Source organism: Protomyctophum bolini, assembly GCF_963924005.1.
Source record: "Protomyctophum bolini genome assembly, chromosome: 21".
Classification (NCBI taxonomy): Eukaryota; Metazoa; Chordata; class Actinopteri; order Myctophiformes; family Myctophidae; genus Protomyctophum; species Protomyctophum bolini.
The window spans coordinates 12,426,646-12,440,755 of NC_137882.1; the positions used below are offsets into that span (position 1 = coordinate 12,426,646).

The 14,110-nt window shown below is 43.6% G+C and overlaps 1 protein-coding gene across 3 annotated transcripts in view; it reads left to right on the forward strand.

The window, feature by feature from the left end:
• Positions 1 to 14,110, forward strand: part of pola1 (polymerase (DNA directed), alpha 1) — a 79,319-nt gene that overhangs the window by 30,358 nt on the left and 34,851 nt on the right. For all 3 annotated transcript variants that reach the window (XR_013966164.1, XM_080793985.1, XM_080793986.1), the window contains exons 27-33: positions 386 to 418; positions 924 to 1,016; positions 4,966 to 5,171; positions 6,588 to 6,720; positions 8,873 to 9,004; positions 9,982 to 10,156; positions 13,409 to 13,590. Coding sequence is in view for 2 of the 3 variants with exons in the window: in XM_080793985.1 (XP_080650111.1) it covers positions 386 to 418; positions 924 to 1,016; positions 4,966 to 5,171; positions 6,588 to 6,720; positions 8,873 to 9,004; positions 9,982 to 10,156; positions 13,409 to 13,590 (954 nt within the window). In the remaining variant the exon portion in view is untranslated. The remainder of the gene's footprint in view (positions 1 to 385; positions 419 to 923; positions 1,017 to 4,965; positions 5,172 to 6,587; positions 6,721 to 8,872; positions 9,005 to 9,981; positions 10,157 to 13,408; positions 13,591 to 14,110) is intronic.

The following is a 14,110-nucleotide window of genomic DNA, read 5'->3' on the forward strand; positions in this document are numbered from 1 at the left end:
TTTGTGACATCACACCTCGTGACATCACGCCTCCATATATGGTCATGCCTCGTGACATCACGCCTCCATCTCCATATATGGAGCTGACCTGTTCTGACGTCCCATATGTTTGAATCCTCCCCACCCGTCCTTCCTCTTTTATGTCTCCCTTTTGACTGATACCTGTTCATTCAAACTCTAGACGGGCCCACCCCAAAGTGGTGGAATTATACATGCATACATTATTACATTTACCCAAGAGTAATCGAATCAAATAAATCACTTACGTTAATGAAAGTATTCCATAAATGTATGCCGGATGCGTCCAGTGCAACGTGGTTGCCTTGGAAAACAACGGGAAGTGTTGATAAAATGTAATACATTTTTGGTTTCTGCACTTCTACAGATTCTGATGCAGACCAAGGACATGGTTCAGAAGGTGAGTCATTGAAAAACTATTTATCTACAGTACGGCATTGGTTTTCAAACGCACTGTGGGGATGCACCTGCTCTCTGTTCAAAATTGTACATAATCAATTAAAACGATATGTTTCATAACTTTTTTTAATAGCACTTATTGCAGTAATAAGTTGTGGTTGCATAAACCTGGACCTTGTCTCACAGCACAGCAGTGTGCCCTCACTAATCCGTACAATTAACAACCTGTTCAAATGTCAGTTATGTAGGAATCTTGACACCTTTTCAACTTTAGGGCGTGTGGGCATAGAGGTAAAACACAGGCGAGAAGGGCCCAACATGACAGCGGGCCTCTGGCCTGGCTGGACACACAGGACACAACTGTCAGTGTTCAGAGGAATGTCAGCGAGAGGGAGCACAATGACTAAATTGGGGAGAAAATGGGTCCATTTCTTTCTGACATTGGTGATGGTGGTGTTTTGTCTCTCCTATTACCCACTAATGTTTGACGTCCTGTGTTGAATCAGATGAACCTGGAGGTAATCTACGGTGACACGGACTCCATCATGATCAACACCAACAGCAGATTGTTGGAGGAAGTCTTCAAGCTCGGCAACAAGGTCTGTGTGTGTGTGTGTGTGTGTGTGTGTGTGTGTGTGTGTGTGTGTGTGTGTGTGTGTGTGTGTGTGTGTGTGTGTGTGTGTGTGTGTGTGTGTGTGTGTGTGTGTGTGTGTGTGTGTGTGTGTGTGTGTGTGTGTGTGTGTGTGTGTGTGTGTGTGTGTGTGTGTGTGTGTGTGTGTGTGTGTGTCACCAGTGCTAACATTTTAACAGTGTTAAAAAAAACAGTGTACTCCAAGTAAAATGATGAAAGCATTAAAAATGCCTGGTAGACCACCACTGGGACTTTATGCAATATGCTGGGGCCAGCGTTCTTTAACGTTTGGTAAGATGTAAGAGTCATGGCGGTACTTTCCAGCGGTTTTAGCTTGGCGCAAGCTGGTATAATATTTATTTTTCATTCTTGTTTTCGTATGACTCGGCCGGGGATTGAACTCGGACATCCCACTCTCAGGGCACTCTTACTAAAAGGCCTCCGAGTTGCAAGGGTGGATTAATTGGCTTAAGGACTACATTCAAAGAAAAGGGTAAAAATAATTACCTTACCTGGATTTCATCTTCAGACGAGATAATAAGACTGGGACGTATCCCATCCCACTTTATTCACAGTGACCTTTATATCTATAAAAACACGGATGCTTAAGTTTTAACTGGCATTCTTTTTTATTTATGAGTGGTCATGTTGCTCAGTTTATCTAATTTAACATTTGTGGAGTTGGTCACCTGACCAAAAGCGGTTGACAGAAACTGGTCGACATGTTCTGTTGCCCCAACAGCGGCAGAAACAAGCCCTTTTAACCAGGCTACTTGCACACACTACAACTCGCTTACAATTCGCAAACCTGGCAACACTGCTCTGTGTTCTCATAGGCCCACCAGGCCCGCCCCCACAGCTACTTTTCAGTCTCACAATCGGCCATCTTGCTTTTTACTTCGATGCGCGAGTGGACATTTAATGCAAATACATTAATTATAGCTCCAGCAAGCAAACACAAACACCTCAACTCCATCTCATTGTGAATAAGAATTCCGAGGGGAAAAATAATTTTTGGAACGCCACTTTCACCCAGTATGAAGCTAAATGTGGAAGCCGTGTGTGTCACACCAACACTGGTGACCCAGAGAATCCTGTGCCGATTCTCAGGCATCTGGCCTGAGGCACTGCCTGCGAGTTGGCTCTGCGTGCGCTTCTTCCAACTCTCACTGATTTATCCAGCTCACACGTCAATCACAGTCAGCAGCTCTCAGCCTGCACACACACGCACGTCTGTCTTGCGCACACGCGCACACACACACACATACACACACACACACACACACACAGGAATGGCTATACGGCGGCGAGACAGCGCAGCACGTTATAATTTTCAGTTTCATTAAATAACTGTCTTTCTCAGCGTGCGCACGTGCGCACACAACATTATTCAAGTGAAATGCGTAACGCCAATATTGGGCTCATATAGGCTACCGATACACGACGAAATAACTGACAGGAGTGACGGTGCTGTGACTGAGTAAACTGACAACGCTTTCTGACAGAGAGAGAGAGAGAGAGAGAGAGAGAGAGAAAGACGTGTTAGAGTAACGCGCGCGAGCGAGAGAGAGAGAACGTCAGAGAGAGAGAGAGAGAGAGAGAGAGAGAGAGAGAGAGGGAGGGAGGGGGGGGGGGGCAACAAGCTAACAGCATACGTTCGTTCTATGATCCATAAAACGACAGATCTGCCGTTTAAGGGCAGATCTGCGGCCGCGCAATGCTGTGTGTTTTCGTCTTTTTTCCTTTTTCCCTCCTGCTTCCACATGACTGCAGCCTCTGATAGCTACTGTGCTAAAGATGCTAAAGCAACACAAAAAACATCCACACGCAAAACAAACCAGGGACCAGGGTTGCCACATATCGTGGATGTGAGAGTGAAACAAGCAACCAGGTCTATAAAAATGTTAATAGGCCAGTTCAAAGTAGGTAAATAAAAAATGGTCCGGAAATTAGTCTTAAAATAATCAATTATAGTGTTGACTGTCAAACTTTGTTGTCTAATGTTGTTTCAGAGCAGTGGAACTCAAACATTTCCATGTCAAGGACTACCAATAGATAAACAAGTCCAAAGTAGCTTATAATGATCAGACTTGGCAACACTGTCTCTAGGTTGAACGTTCCTTTACAAGCTCACACATATGAAATATGTTTTTTTTAATCTTCAAACTGAGACATATTTTATGATAATACTGTTAGCACAGTCATCATACTCCAAGAGCATACAAATGGAACCAAATGGACCCTGATTTTCCCAGAGAGCAAATGGTATCAAATGGGGGTCTGTGGCCTAATGCATTTCAAACTGGGGCTTCTTGGTATTATATTCTCTGCATATCTTATCAACTTGGGGTGAATATTTCACCACAATACTTTACTGAATATTTCACAAGAATATAACACAAGAGTCAAATGTACGGTCAAATGTAATCACAATATAGGCTACAGATGTAAATATTTATGACACAGTAAAATGTCGAAAAATAGTGCTATCCCCCCCCCCCCCCCCCCCCCCCCCCCCACACACACACACGACAGGCAAGGCTGTTGTTTGCATCGTTAGCAGGCAGCAGCTACCTTGGCACTGCTCTCTGTGACTGTAGTTGTTTCACCATGTTTGCGTATTTATGAGAAATAAAAAACACTTTCTGTTATTATAATAATTTATAACCCATCCGTTACTACATGTGCAGGGCACACTACTGAGTTTAAAAACACAGCTGAAACATGAAGTGGAGTCTGTCAACTCTGTCAACGCAATTTCCTTCTTCCCATATTGCGCTGCAACGACACTAGGATTGAGCCCCCCGAAGGGGGGCGAAATTCTAGTCTATCAACAAGTCGTGACATTCAGGGGTCCAAGACAGCCTGGCAGGGCTCCAGTGTGCACCTATAGAGCACCGAAGTTTGATGTCACTTTCAGTAGAGGGCGCCAGTACACAGGTTCATGTATTTTTTTTATTTGCATTGAAATCCCCATAGGGGGATTTTAGGTCGCTTCATATAAGAACTGTGTTTAAAAAATAAACCGATCATCCCGGCCTTTCTGTCAGGGGGGTGGCTGTGCGTCGTTAATAATGTCCATTCATATTTGATAGTCAGTTTCTGGAGAAAATGGAATTAATGTGGCCGCAATTGCCTTGAAACTACATATGAAAAAATGTCGCTAATATACGTCCCGCCCAGCTGTCAACACATTGCGTTCCTAAGATTCCTCCTTGACGTAAGCTCCGCTGGCGGTGATTCGACTCGTACTAACGACGAAACATTAAATATCAATTAAAAAAAACGTAATTAATTAACAGTTTATGTTGTGCTGGGTAGTCTCTGGGTTGTTTGACTCGTTTCTAGCGCTCATTGTGTTACTCTTTGATAACGATATGGAAAAATGCACTATAGGTTAACTATAATAATTTCCTATAGAATTGAATGTTTATTTAATGCCATCATGCCCAGGTAGCGTATAAAACACACATAATGTGTGTGTGCGCGTGAGATAAATATTCCATGTTTTGTGCTTCATTTAAGCCAACTTCGGTTGTGTAAATGTGCTATATAAATAAAGGTTGATTGATTCCCTGGCCGGGTCATACCAAAGACTATAAATATGGCACCCAATGCCTCCTGTCCTGACTTGGCTCTCAAGGGTCGGGTGGGTGGGGTAGTGTCTTGTCCAGGAGGTGAACAGTGCTTGTGTATCATGGCAGGGGAATGTACTTGTACATCAAGCTGCCCCACGCTACAGAAACACAAGATAGGCTCTTTCTCTATGGGCTTCATGACACGGCAATGCTTACTACTTACTACTTCACTCATGTACAGCAGTTTACAACTGATCTTGAGCACGTAGAGTGTGTGCAGTGTGCACGCTAATAAGCGTTTTTAACCTGTGTTGCTGCTGGTGTTCTGCCGGCGTCCAGGTGAAGGCAGAGGTCAACAAGCTGTACAAACTGCTGGAGATCGACATCGACGGCGTCTTCAAGTCCCTGCTGCTGCTGAAGAAGAAGAAGTACGCCGCCCTGGTGGTGGAGCAGCAAGGCGACGGCAGCTACAGCACCAAGCAGGAGCTGAAAGGCCTGGACATCGTGCGCAGGGACTGGTGTGACCTGGCCAAGGAGTGTGGCAAGTATGTCAGCCACCAGACATGTTAGGAAGTAGGGATGCCAGAAAGTGACCATCAGCCAAATCGAATATTCTTTTTTTTGTTTTTAGTTTTTAATCAATATCAGATAAAACTTTTAAGATTTTATATTATGCACATGCCATGGTCACATAACCATTATATGTTGTTGAGTGCATGCTTTGACGGTTACAGTTTTATAATCAGTTTTGATGAGTAAACCTTTGAAGATCTTCTAAGTTATCATTGTATGCTAGTTACTGCCATTCAGGATGGAAAATGAAATCCATTTGGATTTGGGGAGAAGTAGTTTCATAAGGGGCTGGTATGAAGTACTTGATATAAACAGAAAACGTTCAGTTCACTAGTCTACACTCTACTCTACAACTGCCTTCATTTCATCTGATTGTCTGTCTGGCAGGCTCTTAACAAGCGATCGTTAACTGTGTCTGTTAGAGAGAGGGGCAGAGAAGAGTGGCTTTGCTCAACTTGATTTATACTTATATTCTCCACTCTGATGAAGGTACATGTTTGATATATCATGCAGCCTTACGTATTATTAAAATCGATTTCGGAGACCCCGACGATTAATCGGAAAATCGATTAATCTTTGGCATCCCTATTAGGAAGAGGAGTTTGTTTGAGGGAAATTAGAAAGTAGTTAGTATATGGTTGGGTTCCTGGCGTTATGGAGGTCCTTGAAAGTTTGAGAACCACTGGCTTATTGGATTGAAGTTAAAGATTTAGTTGGAGGGGAGTTAGTTTAACGGGTGTTTGATTTGGAGAGATCAGTTGGAGCAGACTTGGATATCTCTTAGGAAAGCCTAACCAGTTGAACTCCAGCTTGTATACTCACCAATTCACCAAAGATAGCAGATCTACAAGCTCAAAGTTTCGTTGTGTCTGCTATTTCTGGTGAAGAGATTTGGTGTTGAAAAAAAGTGGTCAGTTTCTCTAAGAATAAAGGGTTTAAGTGGTTAACACCAGTGGGCCTGCGGCGATATTGAGGCCGTTCCACCCCTCTGCCACACAAAACCAGCTGAAGTGTGTCACTGAGTGAACTAAAAAGGAACAGTGCTATGGAGACGTATGTCCTATTACTGCAATGATAGGGGGTAATTGTTGCTGCCCTGGGCAGTGTTAACGTCAATGAGAACACGGGTGGAGCATGAGAATGGTTCTAGAACAACAGTAGAAGAGGTATCGGTGAACAGAAGTCAAAGGTCAGGATTAATTGTATCCACTTCATAGGGCTGGCAGCTCCTTTCACTTTCAGAACCAACATGCATTTAAGCTATTTCCAGAAAAATTGTTCTGGTGCTCCATTAGATAATTTGATATCTTCATTTGTCTGCATGTAAAGTAGTTGTATAGGAGTGCATTATTTCTTGTTGTGTAATGTTGTTCCTCTCCGTGCATCAGTTATGTCATAGGTCAGATCTTGTCGGACCAGAACCGTGATGCCATTGTGGAAAACATCCAGAGACATCTGGTTGAAGTGGGAGAGAAGGTTGCGAGTGGAAACATACCACTGAACCAGTACGAGATAAACAAGGTGAGACTTTAGATAAAGACAATTTATCATTTAGGACTGGGAAATTCAAGGCGCTCTTTCTTCACTTACAAGATTGTCAAAAACTAAAGCTTGGGCCTTGTTTGCCACTGTTGGCGGACTAGTAACAAACCCTCCTGTGTCAGTAGCCTCGGAACGCCAATCCACCAGGGACTGCAAATTAACCGTTTGGCCGCCTGAATTAATTAAAGAATGATTACTATGCCAGGATATCCCCCCGTTCAACCCTTATTTTGAAGATCCAAAACACAGTGACAGGAACCAGATGTTCTTACAAAAAACACACAAAATCATATAAAACATCATATATAAATCATACAAATATTTGTATATGATTTCTTATATAATTTTGTAAGATGTTTTTTTTTAATATGATTTATGATTTTTTTATATGGTTTTTTATGTCCGTCTTATTCCAACCATAGGTTGGAATTTCCAGCCATAGGTTGCTTATTCCAGCCGTAGGTTGCTTATTACAGCCAGATGTTGCTTACAGTATCCCTGTGTTATTTCATCCGTAGGTTGCTTATTACTGCCTTGTACCCAAGGGGCCAAAGGGGGTTGACCTGCATTTGTCATAACATACAAAGTTGTCCACCAGAAATATCTATGACCCAGTAGGATCACAACCTATAAGGACAACTCAGTCAATTTTGTTGTCCAATATGGCCGCCACAATATTAGCACCAAGAAAATAGGTTTTGGCCCTAACTTCTGAACCAGATGAGCTAGAAATACAAACTCAACGCCAAGCCGGACATCCCTTCCTTCACTGAGTATGGATGGTCTCTCAGTGACGGGAACGCAGTCCCCTGTCCATCTACAGAGCCAGCCTGGCCTATGTCAATGAACAAGACAATATCATGTAGCTGTATCAAAGGCTGCCAGAAAATCTGTGACTGGAGACAAAATGCAGCAGGAGCTTCATTCCATTCCTGACTGGGAATGGCTCAGATGCATCATCATTCTCTTGGACTGGCATCCTGTCATGAAAGGACGCGATGAGAGAGATCAATGCCCCTGGACAGCCAAACTTGCCAGGGATCTGCCATAGGCCCTCACGAGTCACAATTGACTGTGTGAAAGGCCTTGGTGAGGTTGACAAACACCATATTGCTCTCTGCACTTTTCTTGCAGCTGGCAAATGGAAAAGATCATGTCACAGGTACCTCTGCCTCCGTGGAAACCACATTGGGATCCAGGGACAACATTCTCAGCATGGCTGATTAGCCGGTTGAGGATGATTCTTTCTACGATCTTTCCTGTGATGTTCATGAGGGCTATACCGTGATGGTTATCGCAGTATGCCCTGTCCCCTTTCCTCTTGTAAATATGCACTATGGATGCATCCTTGAAGTCTTGAGGGACTTCCCCCTCTTCCAGATTAACTGGTACAGGTGCCAAGCGGCCATATTGGACTTGCGCAACAAAATTGACCGAGTTGTCCATATAGGTTGTGATCCTACTGGGTCATAGATATTATTTCTGGTGGACAACTTTGTATGTTATGACAAATTTCCCCCTGGATATTGGGTTGCTTATTACAGCCGTGGGTTTCTTATTGCAGCCGCGGGTTGCTTATTACAGCCGTGGGTTGCTTATTACAGCCGTGAATTGCTTATTGCAGCCGTGAGTTGCTTATTACAGCCGTGAATTGCTTATTGCAGCCGTGGGTTGCTTATTACAGCCGTGGGTTTCTTATTGCAGCTGTGGGTTGCTTATTACAGCCGTGGGTTGCTTATTGCAGCCGTGGGTTGCTTATTGCAGCCGTGGGTTGCTTATTGCATTCGTGGGTTGCTTATTACATTCGTGGGTTTCTTATTGCATTCGTGGGTTGCTTATTACAGCCGTGGGTTGCTTATTGCAGCCGTGGGTTGCTTATTGCAGCCGTGGGTTGCTTATTACAGCCGTGGGTTTCTTATTACAGCCGTGGGTTTCTTATTGCATTCGTGGGTTGTTTATTACAGCCGTATGTTGCTTATTTCTTATTTTCTCCAATTCCATGCCTGTGCAAAAATGCATAAATGAAACTACTCACTAATGGACATAATGGCCTGGTGGGTGAAAGGGCAAAACTATTTTAATCCGGTTTAAAAACTGAACACAAATTCATACCATCTCTCCATTTTTCCAGGCTCTGACTAAAGATCCTCAGGACTACCCTGATAAGAAGAGTCTGCCTCACGTGCACGTGGCTCTGTGGATCAACTCCCAGGCAGGACGAAAGGTCAAAGCTGGAGACACCGTCTCCTACATCATCTGCCAGGTGTGTGTGTGTGTGTGTGTGTGTGTGTGTGTGTGTGTGTGTGCGCGCGCGCGCACATGCAATGCGCCATACAGTGTGATGTATTGTTTTTTTGTCCACAAGGGAAAATTGTTTTGCTCCGGTCAAATCTGTTCTTTTGGGAGGTGATGAAGTCAGCAGTCTATGTAATGGGGGGAAGTTGCAGGACTACCCGATGCCTGTTGTAGCTTGATTAACTTGAAGCACATTGACTTAATATGTTAATTGTTAATTGATTTTAATATGAAGCGGTTTTCTGAAAATAGACACCAAGGTGAATGATAGTCTTCCGTTGTAAACATTCAAACATTTATTGCCAAAACCAACTTGTTGATTTGGATGTTATTTGTATGTGCTCCAGGATGACATCAACAAGAAAATCTCTGATGTAATGTGAACGACCATTGCAAGCGTGGTAGCAAGATAAAATACTTTCACTTAAGTCAGTCACCTTTCCTCCTCTCTCTGTGTGTGACAAGGCATGAAGCATCCGTAGGCCTACCACAAAATAATATAACTTTAGTTTATAATGATGACATAAGATGGAGCGGTCTTACATTGTGTAAAAAAATATCAGCAATTTACACAAAGATGAAGGAGTACCGGTACTTCCATTATAGGGGACACAGTATCTTATAAATTCAATATCCTAAATGATTAGTATCTGCACTTAAGAGATGATGATACACAATATATTGTGCAGCCCTACCCTAAAGACAAACAAACTACAACCTAATACCCACACCTCCACCCCTGCTCTGTTTCTGTCTGTCTCTCTCTATCCGTCTCTTGTCTGTCTGTCAGACCACAATGGAAATAAGCTTTAGGCTTTATTGTGTGTTTATACTCAGTAATGATACTTGACTGTATGTTGGGTAGTGCTCTTGTGCACTTTTTTTGTGACATCACGAAATATCTCTCTTGTTTTCCTTATCTCTCCCGCTCTCTCCCGCATCCAGGATGGCTCCACGCTGTCTGCCAGTCAGAGGGCCTATGCCCTGGAGCAGCTCCAGAAGCAGGAAGGCCTCAGCCTGGACACCCAGTACTACCTGGCCCAGCAGGTGCACCCTGTGGTGTCCCGTATCTGTGACCCCATCGAGGGCATTGACGCCGTGCTCATAGCCACATGGCTGGGTGAGTAATACAGGCCCAAGGGACTGAAGCACAACACGTGCTCCTAATGACGTCAGAAAAAAATCACACCTGTGTGAACTGAGTGGTGCAACTCCCCTTTCCCCTCACCCCCCCTCCTCCTCCTCCTGTCTCTCTCTTTCTCATTAGCAGGCATCTCATCATAGTCACATTAACGTCACATAGACCAACACATAGGTGAACACGGACATTGCTGTTCCTTGGAGTGGTTGCACCACTCAAAAACCTCCGCTTCAGACAGGTTTTCCGAAAAATAAATATCACCTCCCTTTCCGAACGTCGGAATTGGACGTAACACTAAGCCTTTATGTAGATAAAGTTATACTCTCTTATACTTGTGTAATTGGACATTACACAAGTATCCTTATTATATAAGGATTGAAGAATACAAGAGAACAGCATCAATACCAGTAAGTATTTGGAAGCACATGAAGGAGGTATACCTGTCAGCCAGTTCGACCTGTTCCCTCCGTACCCAGTAAGCTACAAGACCTCCCCAAGTAAGATCCCTTGTTAGCCCCAATTACTGATGACTCCCTACAATTATAGGAACCCCTCAGCAACCGACATATTGATTCGTCGTTATCTATGTGTGATTCAAGCTTTGAGCATGCAGAAAGAACAAACCTTTCTGTGTTATTAAAAGTGTACCTTTTCCAGTTTAAAATGTGTAATTATTTTTGTCCGCTTGACACTTGTTGAAAGTCTCCTGATGAGGTATAAATAAGCCTTATTACTGACATGGTATCTTGTGATAAGATGCCAGTAATGTGGGGTCATTGGAGTGACTGTGAGTGACTACTGCTGATTACGTTGGAGGCCCTGGGTGCTTTGGCAGCTGTATTTTGTTTCCCCCACCCTGAATAGCCCACAAAGCCGGCCATATCATGACACCAACACCTTGAGTGAGCAAACCCCATAAAAGCTCAAGGTCCTGGCATCAAAAGAAAATGACTACATATCCCTAGTAGACATTTCCTCATCTTTTTAACCCCTGATGAGCCTTGTTGTGCTCCAAGATCCACACAGGCAGGACCCTCCAAGCCTTTCCATAGTCTAGTCGGAAGCCCTCTAAATGGTAAATGGTGCATTGTGTCGCAGTCCCGCCCCCTCGAGAGACCTGGAAAATAATTTCCTGTTCATTTTCCTCATAGACTTTTCAAAAAGTATTTATTTAAAGACGTTTACGCTGCGGACAAAGCCAACTCAAGTTGTGACAAATCATGACAATAAACACTGTTAGAAAGAAGAAAAAAAACGCAAGGTTAAAACACTTTGTTTGGTCCAAAATATTGTGTTTGTTGTCATGATTTGTCACAACTCGAGTTGGCTTTGTATGACGCTTAAAAGGTCTTTAACACTAGCAAGTCTGAAAAAAATTCACTACTACTCAGTCGGCTGAACGGTCAGGGGGACCGTGTTTTTGGTGCGATTTGATTGGCCACTCTCTCCCCCACTCGTCCCTCCAGCTGGAGCCGACATTGTTCAAGCCTCCAAGCCTGCATCCCATTTCCAACGAATTAAATCATATATGTATAATGTTTGGCTGGTTAATTAACTTGGAATTTGTTTACTATTTTGATAAGATAATATGAATACAATGATTGTTATCCATGATGAGGCCAGAGGGATGTTATTGAATGCTCTGTTTCAATGGAGCGAGAAGCTAGCTAGCCTAGTTAGCTAGCTGTCTGTGTCGTGTGTTGTTAACAATGGGACATTGTCTGAACTGCTGAGATGTTGTCATTTCTAAACGCATGTTTTCACTCCTAAAATGTATAAAACTAATAATTCATGTGAAAAATATATATATTGCCGTTGCCTGTTAGTGCTATATTGCAACATAGCCATGGAAGAGTGTCGCGTTGCTGCTTGCTGCCTTCTGTTCTTGTTCTTCTGTTTCCTTCCACCCAGCAAAGAGCCAAGATCACTCGTCTTTTCTCGTGTGTTATCGATGTAATTAATATATGTGACCCCACGCGATGTACAGACTGCTTGACTAGGCATGTAAACGTGACATAATTGTATTAATGTTTAAGTGTAATGATGTTATTGACCGGATTGTCCGTAGTCCTCCAGCCGTTAGCTTACATTTGCTAATATTATAAGCTAACCGCATTACTAAAGCCAATGTTTTGTGGTAAATGCGGCATGTCCGCGGTAAAGTAGGCTTAGTAGCCTACTATTATATTTGATTGATTGTGCCAAAGAAAGAATCACGTCAGGTCAAACCGGCCATGCAAACGAAAAAGTTTGGGAGCTGATAAAACACTTTCCGACTTTGTTTTAAGTCTGGGTAGGCTATGTCATTTTTATATAGAGGGGGAAACATTATAGGCTACGCGTGTTATCGATGTAATTATATTTGATTGATTGTGCCAAATAATCGCCTAGTTAGCTAGCTGTCTGTGTGTTGCGTTTTCTTTTTTTTCCTCCACTTTTCTTTAAATCATAACTCGCTCATTTTTTGCTCATTTAAAAAAATTCAAAAGTTGTGTAGGCCCTCTCTACGAAACGATATCAAGTGAAAAGGAAATGTCGGGGAATCGGGTTATAAAAGACACCATTATCAAGCAGCGCCAAAAAAAGCGAGTAGGCCTATGGGGGAGAAAGGGGGACGGCGGTCCATTGTGCCGATAATAGCCAGACAGAGTAAGAGATATATGCCTAAAATCATATTTACAAAACGTTTCAAACGGGGAAAAAAACTGATGATTTCAATCGAATATTTAGACAAAGTCATGCAAGGGGAACTTTCTCTGGACTCCATGGGCTAAGAAAATAAACTTTTAAATCTCAAATCCGGTCAGAACGGCTGCTCCGACGTCGTAGTGTTAAATAATTACTTTTTGAAATGTCTATGGGGAAAATGCATTGGGAATTATTTCCTGGGCCTGGACTGCGAAGCTCTATAGCACCTTTATCCAAGTCGCTTTACAGAGATTGTGCATTACATTCACACCGATGCCGGGGGAAACCATCCAAGGCACCAACCTGCACATTGGGAGCAATTAGGAGTTCAGTGTCTTGCTCAAAGACACTTTGAGCAAGACACTGAACCCCTAACTCTGGGTGACACTGCCACTAACTGGGGGAGCCCGGGTTTGAACTGGGAACCTTGCGGTTCCCATCCGGTCACTCTACCCCTGCACCACTGCCGCCCCATAGAGCTAGAGTTTCCTGTCGGGAAGAAACCACTTAATTAACTCCAAAATGTTACACCCTCCACCCCAGGTTTGGACCCCAGCCATTTCCGGGCCCAGCAGCAGCACCAGAGGGAAGAGGAGAGCGACAACCTCCTGGGAGCTCCGGCCCAGCTGACGGACGAGGAACGCTACAAAGACTGCGAGAGGTTCACATTCACCTGCCCTCAGTGCAGCACTGACAACATCTACGACAACGCCTTCGAGGGAGCTGTGAGTACATGGCGGCACAGTGGTCGTTACCGTAACCACGTATCCTAGTAAAAACGGACCCGAGTTGCAAATATACTTGGACTTGTTCTTGTACTGAAAAGTAACAGTTTTGGACATGCACTGGCAGCGACGATATAATGCGTTCGTGGTGTGGTAAGAACTTACTTGGAATCAGATGAAGATGTATATATTATTTTAATGAAAGTGTATCAAACTTTCTTTGAAGGCTTGGTGATTTAGTCATCCACTTTGTTGTGTCTGTCTGTATTTTTAGACAGCTGCCTGGCTCCAGTGCGGGCTCTGTTTTCATTGGCGTGGTTTGAGCTCCGCAACTTGAAAAGCCTTCCCTTAACCTCCCCCCCTCCCCACACACGCGCACACACACACACACACACACACAGATCTCATAACAGTTGTTTGTCAGGCCAAGGTTGTGTGTATGTATGCTATCAGCTTGTACAGTAATAAGGAGCAGGGCACACAGCTTTCTCTCGTCTCAAAAGACACTAATAACCACACA